This window comes from Rhinatrema bivittatum, chromosome 5, assembly GCF_901001135.1.
Source record: "Rhinatrema bivittatum chromosome 5, aRhiBiv1.1, whole genome shotgun sequence".
NCBI lineage: Eukaryota > Metazoa > Chordata > Amphibia > Gymnophiona > Rhinatrematidae > Rhinatrema > Rhinatrema bivittatum.
In genome coordinates, this window is record NC_042619.1 from 362909883 (window position 1) to 362929521 (window position 19639).

The following is a 19639-nucleotide window of genomic DNA, read 5'->3' on the forward strand; positions in this document are numbered from 1 at the left end:
TTGCTGGGCATGCCCAGTAGGTACCAGTCAAAGTTCTACAAACTTTGACAAAAGTGTTCCGTGACTGGGCTCCATCCTGATGATGTCACCCATATGTGAAAACTAACATCCTGCTGTCCTGTGAGAACACCTGTTACAGGTAAGCAGCTCTGCTTTCTATGGCATTATCTTGGCTAGAAGAATGTACAAGATCCTCACAGCTCCCTCTAGCACCCACCTTTTCCATGCCAAATCTTTGTAGTAATCTAAATAGCCAAAAATACTAGCATGGCAGTTGCCTAAGCATCTGGTCTCTGAGGTCCCCTGCATAGCTCAGCTACGTGAGCACCTGTGTTTCCACTACTAGTTAATTACAGATCATGCCGGATAGATCCAGCTGCTAATTTGATTGTATTACTACAGTCTGATCTAAATAGCTGTCATTACTAGGGAGTCTTCCTGGTCCCTTGTGTAGCATCTCACTGGAACTCTATTAAGCAGACTGTACCATCAGTGCAGATAAAGCATACCAGGTGGTTTCCAGCTCCCCCATGTGGGCTGCTGTGTTGGTTGCTTCTTGCTCATATGAAAAGGGGATTTTTAGGTTAGTTTTCCAAGAAGGAGGAATTTAGTTGTGATGGTCCTGTTTTCTTCTTTTAGTAAATCCTTTTTGGAAGCAGGAAAGAGTTTTGCCTTCAGTTAGTATTTTTATTGAAGGAAGTTTCTATCTACCTTTTCTTCCATATTTTTGTTGGAGGAGAAAATATGTTGGCATTTCCAGTGGGAGCTTTTCACCCAGGGAGGTTCATCACCCCATCAGTGATTAATAAGGGGAATGATTGTCCCTCTATTCCTGGGGGGAGAAGAAAATTAGGAAGTAAGAAGAAGGGAGGCATCCCATTGGTGATCATCCACTAATATAAAGGTACCTCTCTCAATGACAGAAGAGAGTGAAGCTCAGTTTCAGAATATCAGTTACCAGTGTTACCATTAAGGCGTTTTTTTCCTTAATGCATTTTATCATCATATAAGCAATACATCTGCTTTTTTTCATTCTAGGAGTAGCTCAGGAAGACCTTTGTTGTGTGGTCTTCAACATTTTCGTGACAGATTTTAGACTATTTAGACAGTTGAAAAGTGTCCTCTTATTAGGGCGGGAGTCACGAAACAATCCCAAGCTGGTTGGGAGCCAGACTCGGCTATTCATCCTTTCCTGGCTGACCAAAGCTCTGATGTCTGTCTGTATTGCTTGTGTAAACAGTTTGAATTACCTTTTAGCTGACTGTTTTTCCAAGCAGGTTGTGGTTCCTAATGCTGATGATTTTTTTTTCTCTCCATGTTTCAGGCACTCCGCCTCAGTAACTCTGCCATGGGAAAAACTACCACGGGTCAAATAGTAAATCTTTTATCTAATGATGTCAATAAGTTTGATCAGGTGAGACTGGATCTTGATTTTTCATGTAAAAGGAGGATGGAAATTTATGGAAGTAAAATTAATGATGCACTGAAAAGTGAAAAGCTGTAAAATGTGCTATACTAACTAACTAACAAACTAGGTAGAAAATCATAGTTGAAGTGGTTAACCAAATAACAAGCGGAATCTAAATGCTAAGAAAACCGAAATGTTGCTATTAAATTGTTTTCCTCAGATCAAGCTACCTCCTCCTTTTAAGTTTAAAGACTGGACAGTTGAATTTGTTTCCCATGTTCGAAATCTGTGTGTCATGTTGGAGCCAAATCTATCTTTAAATCTTCAGGTTAAAGCACTAGTATAAAATGCATTTTATAAACTGTAAATCTTAAGGAAAGTTGAACCGTTTCTGGAGCCAGCAAACTTCTGTAGGGTACTGCAAGCATTAGTGTTGACTGGACTTGATGATTGTAATGCACTTACTTGGATCTACCGGACTTGACATTAAGGATGTTATAAATTATTTAAAAAATTCCTCAGCAAGGATATTAATGGGTACTCGAATTAGAGAGCACATTACCCCTGTTTTGTTCTCACTGTACTGGTTGCCTATAGCCTCAAGGTGCAAATTTGTTTCTTAGCATCCAGTCAGACGAATCCAGAAGAAGTGGGTTATGTACCTCTACCAGCAGATTGAGATGGAGCAAACTGATGTCACAGTATATATACCCCTGCAGTGACATTAGCCTACTAGTATTCTCCATCTCTAGCAGATGGGGATGTGCATCTCCCTACTGCTCTGATTTGAAAAAGGAGAAATAAAATAAATTTGCCCCGCTCTCCTGCGGTGATACCAAAAGGTCCCTCCCCCAGTTGAGAATTCCAGAGGTGATTTCCATGGTCCCTCAGATGAATGCCTTGGTCCGGTAGTTGGTTTTTCAGCCGGTATGGACTTAGCTGTTAAACAGTTGAAAGGTAGCAGGTGCAGGAAGCCGAGCGTGTCGGTGACGGCAAATACTTTCTCTCCCCGCAGCTGGAGACCGTCTCTGTACTTAGCCAAGTAAGGATGAGCTCAGGTAAGTAAAAAAAAAATAAAATACAGAGACAGAGAAGGAGGGGTTTTTGCTGTAGGGCTTCCTCCCCCCGGTCTCCTTGCTCTGTGGGAGGTTGAGGGATGTGGACAGCCTGGCGGGTTGATCAGCCCTTGTAGGCTAGGCCCCGCTCTGAGGCTTTTTCACTGAGCACTGTGTGGTGGGCCTCAATGGCGTTTTGCACGCTTTCTTTAGGCTCCCCTCTACAGGATTGTCAGTTCGGTGTGTGTGTGTCCAAGTTGTGTGTCCAGATTTTGGATGCTTAGACAGGCCTAGTAGTCTGTACATCCAAGTTAAGCGGTGCCTTAAGTGGCCATCCACTTACCTGTGCACAGAAGTTGAGCATTGCTGAGCACTTAAGGAGCGACCTTTCAGAAGACACAACCTTTTGGTAGGACTCTGTTCTTTCATCCCAGACAGCCCAGAAGGGACAAGGACTTAGGGAGTGGATCCTCCTGAGTCTCCCAATGAAGGTTTGCCGACCTACCCTCGGGAACAGGAGATAGGGGTCGCCTCTCTCTCTTCTATCAGAGGTGGGTCAAGATCACATTGGATCAATGGGTCCTGGAGGTGATACAAGAAGGATATGCACTGGAGTTGTGCAGTGTTCCTCGGGATGTTTTCATGGTATCTCCCTGCCACTCCCCACAGAAGAAGCAGGCAGTGGCAAGGCTCCTCAGTCTGAGGGCTGTGATTCTGGTTCCCACATCTCAAGAAAATATGGGGCGATATTCATTTATTTCATTGTGCTGAATAAAAGGGATACTTTCATCCCATCCTGGATCTCAAGGATGTTAACAGTCACCTGCAGGTGATTAATTTTCACATGGAGACTTTGTGATCAGTGATAATGACCATATAGTCAGGGGAATTTCTGACCTCTTTGGACCTGTCTGAAGCATATCTTCACATTCCCATTTGACTACAGCATCAATGCTTTCTGCAGTTCGCAGTTCTGGGACGCCATGATCAGTTTGGACACTGCCTTTTGGTCTGGCCATCACTCCCAGGACTTTTTTCAAGGTAGTGGTAGTAGTTGCGGCAGAATTGAGAAAGGACACCCATATTTGGATGATTGGCTGATTCGAGCCAAGCCACTGGAGAGAGCCACCAGGTGACCCGCAAGGTGATCTCCCTGTTGCAGGAGCTCGGTTGGGTTGTGAACTTGGTCAAGAGCAGTCTTTAGCCTGCTCAGTCGTTGGAATACCTTGGGTCTTGGTTTGACATAAAGCAGGGCAAGGGTTTGCCTGCCGGAAGCTTGTATTCCGAAGTTGATGGCATAGAGAGATCCGAAGTCATTGAGGATAGATGCCTTGGTACAGGAGTGACCGGAAGATAAGTTGCTGTACACCTTTTCTCCATGGCCCGTGTTGGGCAGATTAGTCCGAAGGATTGAGTGCCACATAGGGATGGTGCTCTTGGTTGCTCCAGATTGGCTCAGGAGACCCTGGCATATGGACCTGCGGTAGCTCCTGGTGGAATCGCCCCGCGGCTTCTGGCACACAAGGATCTGTTGTGGCAGGGTCCTATTCTTCATGAAGATCCGACTCTATTTTGTCTTACGGTATGGCCCTTGAGAGGGCTTACTTGCTGAAAGTTCTCCACTTCCTTATCCTATGTGCAGGTTTTGGTGAGTTTTTGAGGCCTTATGTGAGGATCTAGGTACTCTTCCTCGTTTGATAAAGATCCCGCTCATTTTAGAATTTTTGCAGGATGGCTTGAATAAAGGCTTGGCACCTAATTCCTTAAAGGTACAAGTAGCGGCTCTCGCTTGTTTCAGAGATCAGGTGAATGTTGGATCCCTGGTGTCTCATCCTGATGTGGCCCATTTCCTGAAAGGAGTGAAATATTTTCATCGTCCTTTGCGGTTTCTGGTGCCCTTATGGAGTCTTAATTTGGTATTGGATTTCTTAGCGGGCCCTATGTTTAGACTGATGCATAACCTGAACTTGTGGTTACTGACCTTGAAAATGGTATTTCTTGTGGCAGTTTGTTCTGCATGTAGGGTTTCCGAACTGCAGGCCTTGTCTTGCCGGGAGCCATTCCTCCGGGTGACTCTAGGGGTGGTACAGCTGCGTACGGTTTCTTCTTTTTTTTTTTTTGTAATTTAAACTTTATTTGAGAAAGAGTAAGCAGAATATACAGTACAACAAAGAACAAGATGTAACCATAATTGTACAAATAGTCACAATCAACAAAATGAATAACCTGATAAAGCAACTAGATCTCTGTTTGCCTCTTTAAATCTCCCCCCCCCCCCCCCCCACCCCCCTGGTCCCTTGGGATCTTACAGAAATGAAGTTCAAGCCGGGTTTTATGAAATGTTAATTGTTACAGAATATAAAAGAAAAAGAACAGTTCAGGCAACTGACTGGTTCTGCCTCCAAAGTAAATAAGGATTCCAGATACGGTGAAATAACCCTAGTTGTTTCTGTCTACCGAAGGTGGTCACTGACTTTCACTTGAATCAGACCAACTCCCTGCCCTCTTTGGACAAAGAGAAAGATGTTGAGGAGTATCATCTGTTGCGACCCTTGGATGTCAAGAGACATATTTTCCGGTATCTGGAGGTTACTAAGCCTTTATGGAAGACAAATTGCCTATTTGTTCTTCATGGCGGTACTAGGCAGGGAGAGCTGGCCTCGCGGGCTACCATAGCTCATTGGATTAAGGAGATAGTCACGACAGCATACGTTGATGCTGGGAAGCCGTTACCTACTTAAGGCAGTGCCTATTCCACTAGAGCTCAAGCAGTGTCTTAGGCAGAAGTGAAATTTTTGTCTCCCTTTGATATTTACCAAGCTGCACTGTGGTCCTCGTTAACAGTTTTTCCAGGTATTATCGTCTGGATGTGCAAGCCCGGGAGGACGCAGCCTTTGCACATGCGGTTTTTGACTGGACCACGGGCAGCCTCTCGCCCTATTCGGGAGTAGCTTGGGTACATCCCACTTATTCTGGATTCATCTGACTGGATGCTAAGAAAAGAGAAATTACTACTTACCTGATAATTTCCTTTTCTTTAGGACAGTCAGATGAATCCAGCTTCCCTCCCTTGGCTGCTGAACGGTTGTATTATGGTCCTCCTTCATGGCTACCTGTTATAGGGATTATGGTAAGTTCATCTAGTCCCTGGACTAGTGTTAATACATTCTTGTCTGAGCTTGGTGTTGCCTGTTGGCTGAGTATTGAAATGATTGTCTGTTTTTAATCAAGTTTTTGCTAGTCTGTCCACAGATGCTTTTGAAGAGAATACTGGTGGGTTGATGTCACTGCAGGGGTATATATATACTGTGACATCAGTTTGCTTCATCTCCATCTGCTGGTAAAGATGCATAACCTTCTTGTTCTGGATTCATCTGACTGTCCTAAAGAAAAGGAAATTATCAGGTAAGTAGTAATTTCTCAATTTTGTTTGTTTATTTTATTTAGAATTTTATATTCTGCTTTTCGGTGCTTCAAAGTGTACATCAAAGCAGATTACATTCAAAGACTATAGGTATTTCCTTACCCCAATTCATAGGGCCTTAGTTCGGGAAACCTCAGTATGTGTCAGTGCATTGCTCAGGCTGTATAAAGCAGCAAGGGCATTAAGATCATGAGGCAGAAATCGTTTACAAATCTCGTCCACACATTTGGTTTGTTTAGAGGAAACACATATTTGAGTCTTTACTGTAGCTGGTCCACAGCTTTGAAATAAGTTCCTAATATTAGAACCATTCTTGATTATCAGCCTTTCAGGAAAGCTTACTTATTTAAAATGGCATATAATTTCTGATGGAAATTACTGCCACTATGGCAGCATGATAATGATTTTTGCTTATTTATAAAAATTATTCTTTCTAGTCATTTAAGGTCAGCTGAGTTAGAAAGGTAGGATAAGTCAGAAGCCCTTTGTTTATTTTGTTAAGTTTTATATTTATGGTACTATAATATGTATGTTTTATTATATACTGTATGTTTTATTATATACTGTGAAGAATTTTAGATAGTGTGGTCTATAAAATTCTATAAATACCCAAAGTACAGATGCAGTCAATAAATATAGAACACTTGCTGATAGCAAAGGGACATGAGGAACTTTTAAATAATTGTCATGCCTTTACTGAAGTAATGTGTTACACTTTTCTCAGATCAAATGAGACATGTCTGCCTTATATAGACCCAAACAGTCCATTCCTTAGCATTCAGGTAGGTCAATCCCAACGAGTGGGTTATGCACCTCTGCCAGCAGATAGAGATGGAGCAAAAGCTGATGTCATGGATGTATAGTCCCACCCTAACATCAGCCTGCCAGTATTCTCCATCTCCAGCAGATGGTGGACATGCATTTCCCTTCAGGGGATTGCCTGTGAGTTTAAAAAAAAAAAAAGTTGGAAAGGAGATATTGGAAAGACGAGTTGTCTTATGTAGCACTGCTTGTCTTCTGAGGTGATTCCATTTGGTCTCTCCCTCAGTAGAGTGCCTTCAGCCCAGTAGCCTTGGCTGCCATGGACCTAAATTCCAATTAGCGGTTGCAGGCTGAGAGAGGTTTGGCGGCGAAGGCTTTAGCCCTCTCCCCTCATAAATGGGACCCGTTCCTGCTCTCAGCCAGGGAGTGCTGAGCTCAGGTAAAAGTTTATTTTAAAAAAAAAGGACAAAAAGAAGACAATAGGAGAAGGGTCTGGTTCCTCGGCGTTAGATTGTCCCGCTCACATCTTTGGGAAGTTCTGTGAGGTGAGGAGAGCATGCAGGCTCAGCGGGTTGAGCAGCTGTTTGGCTAGGCCCCGTTCCCAGGCTTTTTGCTGTAGGCTATCGGTGTGCACTTGCGCGTCCGTGTGGGTGGCCGTTATCGCCTGTGCGTCCAGTTGGGCATTCTTCCTTCTGGACGCCATAAAGTATGTTCAGTTTCGGTGTCGATAATGGGTGTCCAATTGGGGCTCCCAATTGGACGAGTGGCCTAGGTGCATGTGCTTGGTCGCGCTTATACATGCAGTTAAGCTAGGCTCAAGCCTTCATCAGTCTGCATGCTTACAGCATGGCGCCCATGGCAATGAAGCCTAAGTATCTTATCTATTTGTGCTGAATGCCATATCAGGGCCATTCAGCTGGAGCTTTCTTTAAGCCTGCATCAGCGCTGCCTGGATGCGCGAGGAAATTTGCCACCTTCTGATTTTGGCCGGCGATGGTCCATCTCTTCGGTCTGAGGGGAGTGTGACCAAGGGAGACATGGCAGGGGTGAGCCCTCCTTTGATTGATCCATAGGTCGAGTCCTCAGAGGACCCTGGATGTCAGGTTAAGGCCTATGGGGCCTCATATGGACCCGTCCTCCTTTTCCTGTGTGGAATTCTTCCAAGGATTGCAGACACTTCTACAGGCCGGTCTTCTAAAGCGGCAGTACCTACTAAGGTGGCTTCATGCACTCTGAGTGCTCCTCTGCCTGTCTCCATGGTCAAGCGCCATGTTGCAGTGTGGTCTGACAGAGCTCGAATGCAGGTGGATCAGAATGATACTATTGTTGATGGGGGTGGCTCTCCTGATGAGGAAGGACCATTCCCCCAGATTTGGAGCCATATCAGACTCTTCTCCGTTTCTTTCAGTGACATGAGTTGCCAGATTTGCTATCTCAGACCCTGAAGAACCTCAGAGTGGCTGGGCTGACTCCTTGGGGACGCAGAAGAAGGATTCTATTTTGGTCTCCATGCACAAAGCTTGTTTCTTTTCTCTCTTAGATGCAGTCCAGGAGTTGATTGATCTGGAATGGAGTGCGCCAGAAGCGTCTTTTAAAGGGGGATGCTTCTTGGCGGGTTTATACCCCTTTGATCCACAGGGCAGAGAGCAATTGCATTTCCCTAGGGTGGATGCTTTAGGGTGTTCTGTCATGAAATGTACCACCATCCTGGTAGAAGGAGGTGCGTCACTGAAGGATGCTCAGGATAGGAGGATTGAGGCTATACTGAAGCAAGCCTTTAAGGCAGTTATTATGAACTTGCAAATTGCTTCTTTTTCAACTTGGTAACTCGGACTACCTTGCATCTTTGTCAAGAATCTGGTGGCACTGGGTCCAAACTTGGACCTATGATAGATTCAGAGGCTGTTGTGGGCTGTGACTTGATATACACATAAGAACATAAGAAAATGCCATACTGGGTCAGACCAAGGGTCCATCAAGCCCAGCATCCTGTTTCCAACAGTGGCCAATCCAGGCCATAAGAACCTGGCAAGTACCCAAAAACTAAGTCTATTCCATGTTACCATTGCTAATGGCAGAGGAGGAGGAGCTGCTTCAGTTATTGCGGCCAGACGGTAGCTGTGGCTGCGCAACTGGTCTGCAGATACTATTTCACAGTTCAACTTTACTAAGCTGCCCTTCAAAGGCTCGCTTTTGTTCAGCAGTGAACTGGAAAAAATGGCAAGTAAATGGGGATAGACCTAGGTCCCTCATTTGCCAGAGGACTAGAAGCCCATTGCCCGGTCTTCTCAGGCTCTAGAATTTCTTTGCATTCCTCCGGATGCCTTCATGGTCTCTCCATGCGGCTTACCTCAGAAGAGAGTAGAAGTGGAAATGACATTACAACAGCTGTTGAATCTGAAAGTGGTGATTCCCGTTGCCAAATTGCAGTGAAATATGGGCCGATATTCCATTAATTTTGTTGAGCCCAAGAAGGGAAGGGTTGTTTTGGCACATACGGGATTTCAAGGGTGTCAACCATCATCTACGAGTCATGCATTTCAGGATGGAAATGGTGCACTGTCATAATGGCTGTCCAAGCAAGGGAGTACCTCGTATCTCTGTATCTGTTGGAGGTATATTTGCATATTCCCATCCGGCAGGAACATCAGCAGTTCCTCTGATTTGCTATCTTGGATCATTATTTATGTAAAGCCTATGGCTGTTATTTGTTTACTTCCTGTATAACCTGTTGTTTACCAGTTGTTTACTTACTGTATAACCTGTTGTATGTAAAGCCTGTTGCTAATTTATTGTTTTCTGTAAACCGAGGTGATGTATATCTATACGTACCGCGGTATATAAAAATATCTAAATAAATAAATAAATAAATTATTACCAGTTTCAGGCTTGCCTTTTGGTCTAGCCACGGCACCCAAGACCTTTTCCAAGGTCATGATGGTAGTAGCAGTGGCCCTTCGCAAGGAGGACATTCTAATTCACCCCTGTCTGGATGACTGGTTGATTTGAGCCAAGACTTTGGAGGAGAGTCTTCACAGTTCTTGCAGGGTGGTTTCCCCTCGCTACAGGAAATAGGCTGGGTGATGAATCTAGCCAAGAGAAATTTGGAGCCTCTCAGACCCTGGAGTATCTCTTGGTTTGGCTCGATACTAGGCAGGGCAAAATATTTCTGCTGGAGTCTCGGATCCACACATTGATGCTGCGAATTCGATCCCTGAGGAACCCTGTTCGTCTGACCGTGTGGTCTTATCTACAGGTCCTGGGGTTGATGGCTGCTGCATTAGTCATGGCTCCCTTGGCGAGGACATACATGCACCCTCTTCAGTGCGCTTTGCTCTCTCGAGGGAGTCTGCAGTTGCAGAACTATGTGGTGAGGCTGCTTCTTCTGTTACAAGGGAGATCCCAGTTGGACTGGTGGTTACATGTGGACCATCTCAGGAAGGGAATTTTCCCTGACGCAGCCAGATTGGTTGGTACTCATGACAAATGCAAGCCTCTGGGAGTGGGGAGCTCACTGTCAGGAGTTGGTGGTGCAAGGGCGCTGGAATGCAGCAAAGCGGCAGTGGAACATCAACAGAGTGGAGGCACGAGTGCTTCGGTTGGCATGCCTGCGGTTCGCGAGCAGCTAGAGGCACAGGTAGTCTGGATAATGTCTAACAATGCGACAGTGGTGGCTTACATCAATCGGGGTGGAACCAAGAGTCAGCAAGTGTCAGAGGAGATAGATATACTCATGGTGTGGGTGGAGTAGCATCTCCTAAGTATATCTGCTTCTCACATTGCCGATTTCCTCAGCAGGAGAAGCTTGGACCCAGGAGAATGGGAGCTGGTGGACTAGGCCTTTTGGCTCTTAGTGAACTGCTGGGGCCTACCGGATCTAGACCTGTTGGCGACCTTCAACAACGCAAAACGCAGGTGGGACCCAAAAGCAATGAGCATAGATGTTTTGTTCAGAAGTGGCCACGTGGTGCCCTTCTCTGTGTGTTTCCACCCTGGCCTCTGATAGACAGACTGGTTCAGAAGACTGCAAGTCAAGCCAACACCGTCCTTTTAGTGGCTCTAGATTTGGCTCAAAGGCCATGGTAAGCCGATCTCCAGAGATTTCTGGTAGGCAGTCTCCTCAGGCTAGCGTCTTGGACAGATCTCTTACATCAGGGGCCCATTCTGCATGAGGATCTGGGCTTGTCTTATGGTTTGGTCATTGAACGAGTTCTGTTGTTGAAGCAGGCTTTTTCGCCTGCAGTAATTTCCACTCTTCTTTGGGCCTGGAAATTTTCTACTTCTCTAGCCTAGGTTAGAGTTTGAAGGGTCTTTGAGGCTTGGTGTTCTGAGTGAGGAACTCAACCGCTCAAGGTGGATATTCTGTTGATTTTGGAAATTTTACTTGACTATTTTCTTAAGGTTTTGGCCCTTAACACCTTGAAGATTCAAGTTGCAGCCCTGGCTTGTTATAGAGGAAGTGTCAATGGAGGGCCTTTGTCTTCTCATCTGGATGTGTCCTGTTTTCGGCAGGGAGTTAAGCATCTTCACCTCCCATTGTGGCTTCCGGTGCCTCTGAGACCTTAACTTGGTCTTGAGTTTTTGGCAGGTCCGACCTTTCAGTTGCTGCGTACTCTTTCTTTGTGGCTCCGTACCTTGAAGACAGCTTTTCTGGTAGCAATCTGTTCGGCACGTTGGGTCTCTGAGCTGCAGGTTCTTTCCTGTTGTGAGCCTTTTCTCTGTATGACTCCAGGTGCAGTTCAACTTCAGACTGTGCACTTCTTTTTGCCCAAAGTGGTTTCGGACTTTCATTTGAATCTGTGCATATGTCTGCCTGCCTTGGACAGGGACAGAGATGAAGCTGAGTACCGCCTTTTCATTAGTTGGACGTTGAGCGTAATTTGCTGCGGTACTTGGACATGACTAAGACTGTTCGGAAGTCTGATCGCCTGTTTGTACTCCATGATGGAGGTAAGCAGGGAGCACCAGCAACGTGAGCAATGATTGTCTTTTGGATTAAGGAAGTCATTACTGCAGCCTATGTGGCCACTGATGTTGCCTAACTGAAACAGGTTAGACTGCATTCCACCAGGGCTCAGGCGGTATCATAGGCGGAACATCATTTGTTTTCGCCTGCTGAAATTTGCCGAGCAGCAACATGGTCATCTTTACACAACTTTTCCAAGCATTACCGCTTGGATGTTAGGGCTAAGGAGGACGCTGTGTTTGCACTGGTGGTATTGACTGAACTGCTAGTAGCCTCCTGCCCTTTTTGAGATTAACTTTGGTACATCCCACTTGTTGGGATTGACCTATCCGAACGCTGAAGAAGGAGAAATTACTACTTACCTAATAATTTCCTTTCCTTTAGTGAAGAGTAGGTCAATCCCAGACCTGCCCTTGGCTGCCGTTGTTTGAATGCGAAGTTAGCCTTTCTCAGGGCGAGCTGTCAGAGTATGATTCCTGCTTTTCGTTGACAACTGGTACCTTCTTTAGCCCTTAGTTTTCTAGATGTATTTCTTCCTTTGAATGAGCTCAGAGTTCCTGTTTGAGGAATATGGATGGTTGCCTGTTACTAATAATGTTCAAGTATAATCAGTTTTGCCCACAGTTTGGCTTTTTCAGAGTATACTGGTGGGCTGATGTCAAAGTGGGACTATATAGCTGTGACATCAACTTTTTCTCCATCTCCAACTGCTGGAGAGGTGTATAACCCGCTCGTTGGGATTGATCTACCCTTTACTAAAGGAAAGGAAATTATCAGGTAAGTAGTGATTTCTCCTTTATATTTCCCCCATGCCTTACCATTAGGACCACTCCCACTCCTCCCACACATCTTAATGAATGCCTCCACTTTCTTGTTTAATTTCTTCCTTCATCTCTCAACTATTTGGATGGACTTAATGTCTTCTACCAACCTGCTTCATATACCAGTACTTCTTTGAATTGTATGGGACTGAGCCAAAATCCTGACACTCGATTAACTTGCTAAATGCAGTGTCTCTCATGTAACACCAGTGAGGCAGCTGCTCCTCAGTATCCTGCTACATGAATGCTGATAAGCCATCTATATTCCACCCCTTAACTTCCGTGAGCCCAATTTAGACTAGCTTCACACTTTATTGGATGATGAGGTCTCGGGCCCATTTCAGTTTGGGTTCACACCTCACTATAGTACTGAATTACTTTTGAGATCTAGTATCAATATCATCCAGAGAGTGTTTGATAATGGCACCAACCATATCCTTGTCCTTCTGGACATGTCAGCAACTTTTGATACACTTGACCATGCTCTAATTCTTTCTTGTCTTGTTCAGATTGGAATCAGCGGTTCTGTTCTGAACGTGGGTTTTCTTTTTTCATTTCTTTCCACCTGCTTTTAGCAAGTGAGAACAGGTTCTTTAATCTCTTCCTGGTTCCCACACTCAGCAGGAGTCCTGCAAGGCTTATCCCTGTCAGCAATCTTGTTTAACATATACCTAAGGCCGCTTTGCAAATTATTGGGAGAGCTAGATCTTCAGTATTGCTTATGCAGATGATACACAAATCTTTTTCCCTGCAATGGCAGCAAAATCTCAGGTTTAATCTCAATATAATGTATCTATCTGGCATAAAGAGCTGATTAATTCATAATAGACTTTCCTTTAAACCTGTCTAAAACTGAGATTGTATATTTCAGTAAAGAACATCCAATACCTCCTCCACCCTGTATTTTTTTTCTAGGTTGTACCAACCCTTTTGTTCAATTTGGAGGTCATTTTTGATGCACATCTTAAATCTCAGGCTAAAAAAAAAAAAAAAAAAAAGTGGTGCAGTAGTTTTTATCTAAATTATGAATCATGGACAAGTTTAAACCATATCTGGAGCCAAATGACTTTACTTATTTATTTTCTATATACTGACATTTGATCTGAGATATCAAATCTGTTTACATTCAGGTACTGTAGGTATTTCTCTATCCCCAGAGGGCTTATAATCTAAATTTTGTACCTGAGGCAATGGAGGGTAAAGTGACTTGCCCAAGGTCACAAGGAGCCCACTGCTCTAACCACTAGGCTATTCCTCCTCCCTCCAATCTCTAGTCATCACAAAACTTGATTATTATAGTGCCATCTATCTAGGTTTGCCCAAATACACACCGAAGGTCCTTCAAGTGATCCAAAACTCGGCACTTCAAAATATGATTAGATTTTGCCTGTTCTGTTGTCTCTTCATTGGCTTCCCATCAAACAAAGAATTCAGTTTAAGGTTCTCACCATGATACACAAGGCTATGAGTGATGAGGCACCAGCCAGTATCAATTCCCTACTAAAGATATACCAACTTACCTGATATCTTAGATTTAAAGGCTAATGGCCATTAGACATGTCACGTTTTTAAGTAGTTAGATTAAGAGAAACAGAGGGAACGTTTTCTGTCATGGATCCAACATGATGGAATTGCTTGCCAGAAATCCACAAGGAACCAGCCACAAGGATTTTAGGAAGAACATGAAAGTGCATTTATTCTGGGGGCATTTAACTTTATAATACTATGTCAAGTTTTAAAATGCTTATTCAGGTGATAAAATTAATATTGGGGCCAATATTAAAATATATCTGGCTATGTAAGTTAGCTGGATAAAACTTCAGCTGACTTACACAGGATATTCAATGGTAGATGAGCTTATCCGGCTAACTTTAATACTTATCTGGCTAACTTTAGACCTGCTATGGACTATATCTAGCTTAGCCAATTAACTTATCCAGATAAGGCTCAATATCACTACTTATCTGGCAAAGTTAACCAAATAGGTCGTGTCACCCAGTTACGCTCACTGCCTACTGATTTTATGGCTAATTATTTAGCTGGATAAGGTCTTTATCCAACTAAGTGGTATAGCCGGATATTCAGCAGCAGCCACTTAGCCAGATAGGTCTGATTTATCTGGCTAAGTAGCATTTGAATATCTACCCCATATTCTTAATTCAAGATTGCTATTATAATTTTAAAGTGTTTTGATGTGTGAATTGTCTGCAATTGTGTGTGTGTGTGTTCAATTATAAGCCACTTACAGCCTAGCATAATGCAGCAGTTACATTTTTTTAAAATAAAGTTGATAAAGCTATGTTTTGTTTTTAATATAAATACTAGCGAGACAGCTATCCCCATCCATTCCAGTCCATGAAAACCATTAGACCAGATGCATTCTGGTCTAATGGTTGCTGCTAGAATAGGCATGCACAAACAGTCACTCTGTGCTGTGGTGCTACATCATTTTCCCACTCTCTTGTCTGGCAGCCTTCCCCTGACTAAACATCTTTTGGTTACATTGGTCTCCTTTACATAGCCTTGCCCAGATCATCACTACTGTGGTTTTTTTCCTGGCCTACCCCAGACCACTCATACTAGGCTTTGTATAAGCATGTGTTTGTAAGTCTGGCTCCTTTTTGTGTCCACCTCCAAACCATCCATACTGTCGTGAATAAACATTTAGTTAACATGGTCTGAGCCAAAAGTATTAATCCCTGCTAAACCTCAGGCACCCTTCCTCCTTTCCCCTGCACATCAAATCAGCCTTTTACTAGTTCACTTTATCATTGCCACCACAGTGGATGAACAGACTATCTCACCCTGACTGCCTGCAAGCTGGGTGCAGGATCACAGGTTTAAGTTGATCCCACTTTTTTCCCTTTCTAGACAGCCAAACTTGCTTTGTTGTACAACTAACCCTTTTTGTGTCTGCTTGTTTCCATGCAGTACTGCGACTGATGCCCTTCATAATTTAACTTTGACCTTTAAATGTTAATGAAAATGCAACTTCTCCTTGATTTGCCCTCAAATATGCCCCCACAGTAGTGCCTGTAGCGCTGCTAATAAAAGCTTTTACAGATGCCATCAGTCCTCGGGGTTTCCCGTTTATGCTTGGTCTCCAATATTCTCTTACTCAGGAAGAAGTCTTCATGCATTTGTTCCCCCACCATGTAGCAAAAAGGTTAATTCCTGCTAAGTGACTCCTTCTGTTTAAAAACTAACATTTTGAGAGCTCTCTTTCTGTTAAATACTGCCATGTAATTGTACCAGATGTCCAGTGGCCTCCTTGGTTTGTCTTCTCACTCATGCTGTCAGCCAGTGATGATCTCGTTAGGGCTACTGGTCCTGTCTGTGGTAGGAAAAAGGATCCCTTGTCCATCCTCCCTCCAGCACCAGGAACCTGAAATGCAGTCGGCCATAATGATGTTGGATACTTGCAGGTGCTTTGCTTTACAGAGCTTGCATCCTTATTTCCTAGCTAGCTGAGCACTAAGCCTGTCTGCAGTTCCGTACTGTATAGCTGCTGATTCTTCCCTTTGCCCTTAATTGTAGCTGGAGAAGAAGCCCTGCTTTGGTTTGATCAAGTACTGGCCCGTCCTGATCTTTATGAAAGGCCTCCTCTGATTTATCCAGCAATTTTTGGGTGACCTATGAGCATCTGCCTTTGGCTTAAGATGACTTTTCTTAGCTCCTTTCTGTTGCTGACTACCTATATCTACATATTTATTCCTCTATCCATATATTTACTTCAATTTAGTATCCACAATTTTTTTTTTGTATTTTTGTATTCATTTTCTTTTAACACATTTATTTTTATTTTTTTTGCTGTTTGAGCGTTTACCGTTCTTGTCCTTTTTTTTTTTTTTGTAATACAATTTTTATTGAGTGATCCTCAGACACAATATGAAACTTTGCCGATAACAGACAAGCAAACATAATATAGCAAACGATATTGATGACACAAATCACAGAACCATGAGGAAACACTCCTCAATTTTCCCCCTTCCAGATATCTATAACTGTGTCTAAGACATCTCTAGAGCCACCCTAGAGAATACTCATGTCACCAACAAACTAGGAGAGGCTGCACTCTGATACCTCCCCCAGTCTGACATATTGAACAACTATAGCGGGCTAGCTCTGCTTAAACAAGAAGGAACAGGAGTCCAGTATGCTTATCCCCAACCCTTACCCTCTCCAAACCTCCCCGTCCCGCTTCTCCCCCTTTACCCCCCTTCCCCCCCTTCCCCCCCCCCCCTTCCCCTACCCAAGGCCTGGCTGACAAACCAGTTGAGACATCCATGTATACTAGAGTCCAATCATAACATTGAAGGCATGGGTCTATCACTAACCCAAAAAACAAAAAAAGAAGAACAAACAAACATCAGGCATTGAGGATCAAGCTGCGAGCCCGATGTGGCAAAGTCTGCACATATACCTCCCAGGTCTCCAAGAAAAGTCTTCAGTGCGTTGGCGACAACTTAGAAGTAAAACTGTCCATATACATCATTCGATGAAAATGATTACGCCAAGTCCAATACGATGGTGCAGATATCTCCAACCAATTAAGTAGAATAACTTTTTTCCCCACCAGCCGGGCCTTTTTAATCAGAGTTCTCAATCTCGCTTTTCTTATAACCGACAAAAAGAATCAGCTGCGGGTAACTTGAAAATGTATTTTCAGGAGGCGTTGTAAGTAATTTACAATTTTCTGCCAGAACTGTTGAACAAGGGGACAAGCCCAGAATGCGTGAGACAAAGTGCCAATTGCAAGGTGACACGAGGGCATGTCGAATCTGTTATGAGCCGCGCTCTCCACGCAACCTGTGGAGAGACAAAGGCCCTCCGCAGAAACTTGTATTGCATTTCCCGGTAATACATATTTTCACTGGACCTTTTTAAATTCCCCATACATGCAGAGAAGATTGCCACTGTAACCGTGAATACTCCATCTTTGGTCCAACGCTCTACTGAAGTCTCATAGGTACGCTGTGACATACCTCGTTGAAGAGCCCTATAATATGTCGAGAGAGATAATGGCCGCTCCCTTCCCAACTGAAAAAAGGATTCTAACGCCGCTAAATGTGTGGAAGTCTGAGTACCAATCTGCAATGATAATATGTAATGTCGGATTTGTAGATACCCAAAGAACTGGACCCGGGTCAAACCATATATACGTTGTACTGTGGAGAACGGCATTAGTATCCCTTCCGGGTTCACCAAGTGCCCCAAATGAGTGATACCCTTTGAGGCCCATCCCCGCAGACTAACATCTTGGGATCCTGGTAAAAACTCTGGGTTGCCCTGAACTGGGAGAAGGTAAGGGTTACATCGAGGCAGTCCCAACTTCTTTGTAAGGTATTGCCAGGATTTCGAAACGGGACAACCATTGGATTCCGAGAGATTGCAGACGGTAGCTCCTTCCCCGGCCCCATCAGTACATAGGTCACGCGAAGGGGGCCACCAATGTGGATTCAGCCACCAAGTCAATACAAAAGGGGATTCCCAATATCCATTCCCTAACAATCCGGAGGTTGGCCGCCACACAATAAGACTGAAGGTCGGGAACTCCCATTCACCCCTGCTCCCCAACGAAACATAAGCCAGGACAATGGTATGCGCGCCTTTTTCCCCTGCCAAAGAAATGCCCGCATCATCTGTTGAAGGGCGGCCAAATCGTTACGTTTTAGAATAAAAGAGGTAGGTTCTGCAACACATACAACCATTTAGGTAGTATGATCATCTTAAACAAATTAACTCGCCCCCCTACGGAAAGAGGGAGGCTTTTCCAAAGTTTGAGCTTATCTCTCGTGAGTCTCAGTAATTTTTGGATGTTTAAGTCGTATAACTTAAGTAAATCTAAGGCTATATCAATCCCCAAATATTTTATTACACCGTTCACCCAGTGCAGTGGGAAAGGGCCCTCCCACTGCTCCTGTATAGACATCGGGAATCCCATGGCCTCTGATTTCTCCCAATTAATGCGAAAACCCGAAATACCACCATAGTCCCTAACCACCTCCAAAAGGGCCGGCAAGGAGCCTCTTGGAGTAGTAAGGAATACCAAGAGATCGTCCGCAAACGCGGCATATTTGAAAATCTCCTTTTTCCCCGGCGCCTGAAATAACACCCCTCGGATCGCTCGGAACGTTTGAATAGCCAGTAATAGAGGCTCCAGGGTCAAGAGAAAAAGGAGAGGGGATAAGGGACAGCCCTGTCGGGTACCCCGAAAGACCTGGAATTCAGGGGAAAATTGACCATTCACCATTAACGAGGCAACCGGGCCCGGGTATAGGAGTTGCAAGGCTTGATAGAAAAAACCTGCAAATCCCATGTCTCTCAATAGGGCAAACATAAACCCCCATTCCACCCGGTCGAAAGCCTTCTCTGCATCTAGACTAGCAATGAGGAAGGGAATATTGTGTCTGGTGCAGAGATCCATAGCAATTGTTAGCTTCCGGATATTAGTCAAGGCATAGCGTTTTTTCACAAAGCCTACTTGGCCCGGTTGAATCATCTGTGGCAAAACGGCACTCAATCTATCTGCCATAATTTTCGCCAACAGTTTATTGGTCCACATCTAATAAAGAGATAGGGCTTGGGAATTAGAGTGATGTGGGGCCCTATTCCCATGCACCGGAAAACTTCCTTCGAGATTAGTGCTGTACAAACTAATGGCACAAGGGGGAGAGGGGCTCTGAAAGACACCTATAAAAGTCTGCACTTATCCATCTGGCCCTGGGGTCTTAAACCTTGGGACTCCGAATAACCTGGCGAACCTCATCCTCCGTAATGGGTCGATTAGCCCCTCTTGCTGAGCCTGGGTCAGGATAGGGAGGTTTAACGCGGCACTAAATGAGTCCCATTGACTTGAGTCTCAACCCTCAGCCCAATATAACGCCGCATAATAATCCCGAAAAACTTTTAGGATTTTAGGGGTTTCATGAACTATGTGGCCTTGTGGCGTACAGAAGAGCCGTGATAGGCCGGGACCCTCTATTAGACTTAACTAAGTTGGCCAGAAGCTTCCGCAGATTTGTTACCATATCTATAGAGCCTATGTTGGTGATATAGAATGCTGTGTTTAGCCCTCTGGTGTAGCAGCGAGTTCAAAGCTGATTGAATGGTTCTATAATCACTCTTGGTTACCGATGTGCAAGAACGATTTAGTGCCCCTTTAGCCTGTTGCAATTTCTTTGTCAGGGTCAATAATTGATT

At 44.3% G+C, this 19639-nt stretch overlaps 1 protein-coding gene across 1 annotated transcript in view; it reads left to right on the forward strand.

The window, feature by feature from the left end:
• The window catches only part of ABCC4 (ATP binding cassette subfamily C member 4), a 1099276-nt gene that overhangs the window by 134290 nt on the left and 945347 nt on the right, over window positions 1-19639 (forward strand). Inside the window, exon 5 of the mRNA XM_029604735.1 lies at window positions 1325-1414. Coding sequence (XP_029460595.1) covers window positions 1325-1414 — 90 coding nt within the window. The remainder of the gene's footprint in view (window positions 1-1324; window positions 1415-19639) is intronic.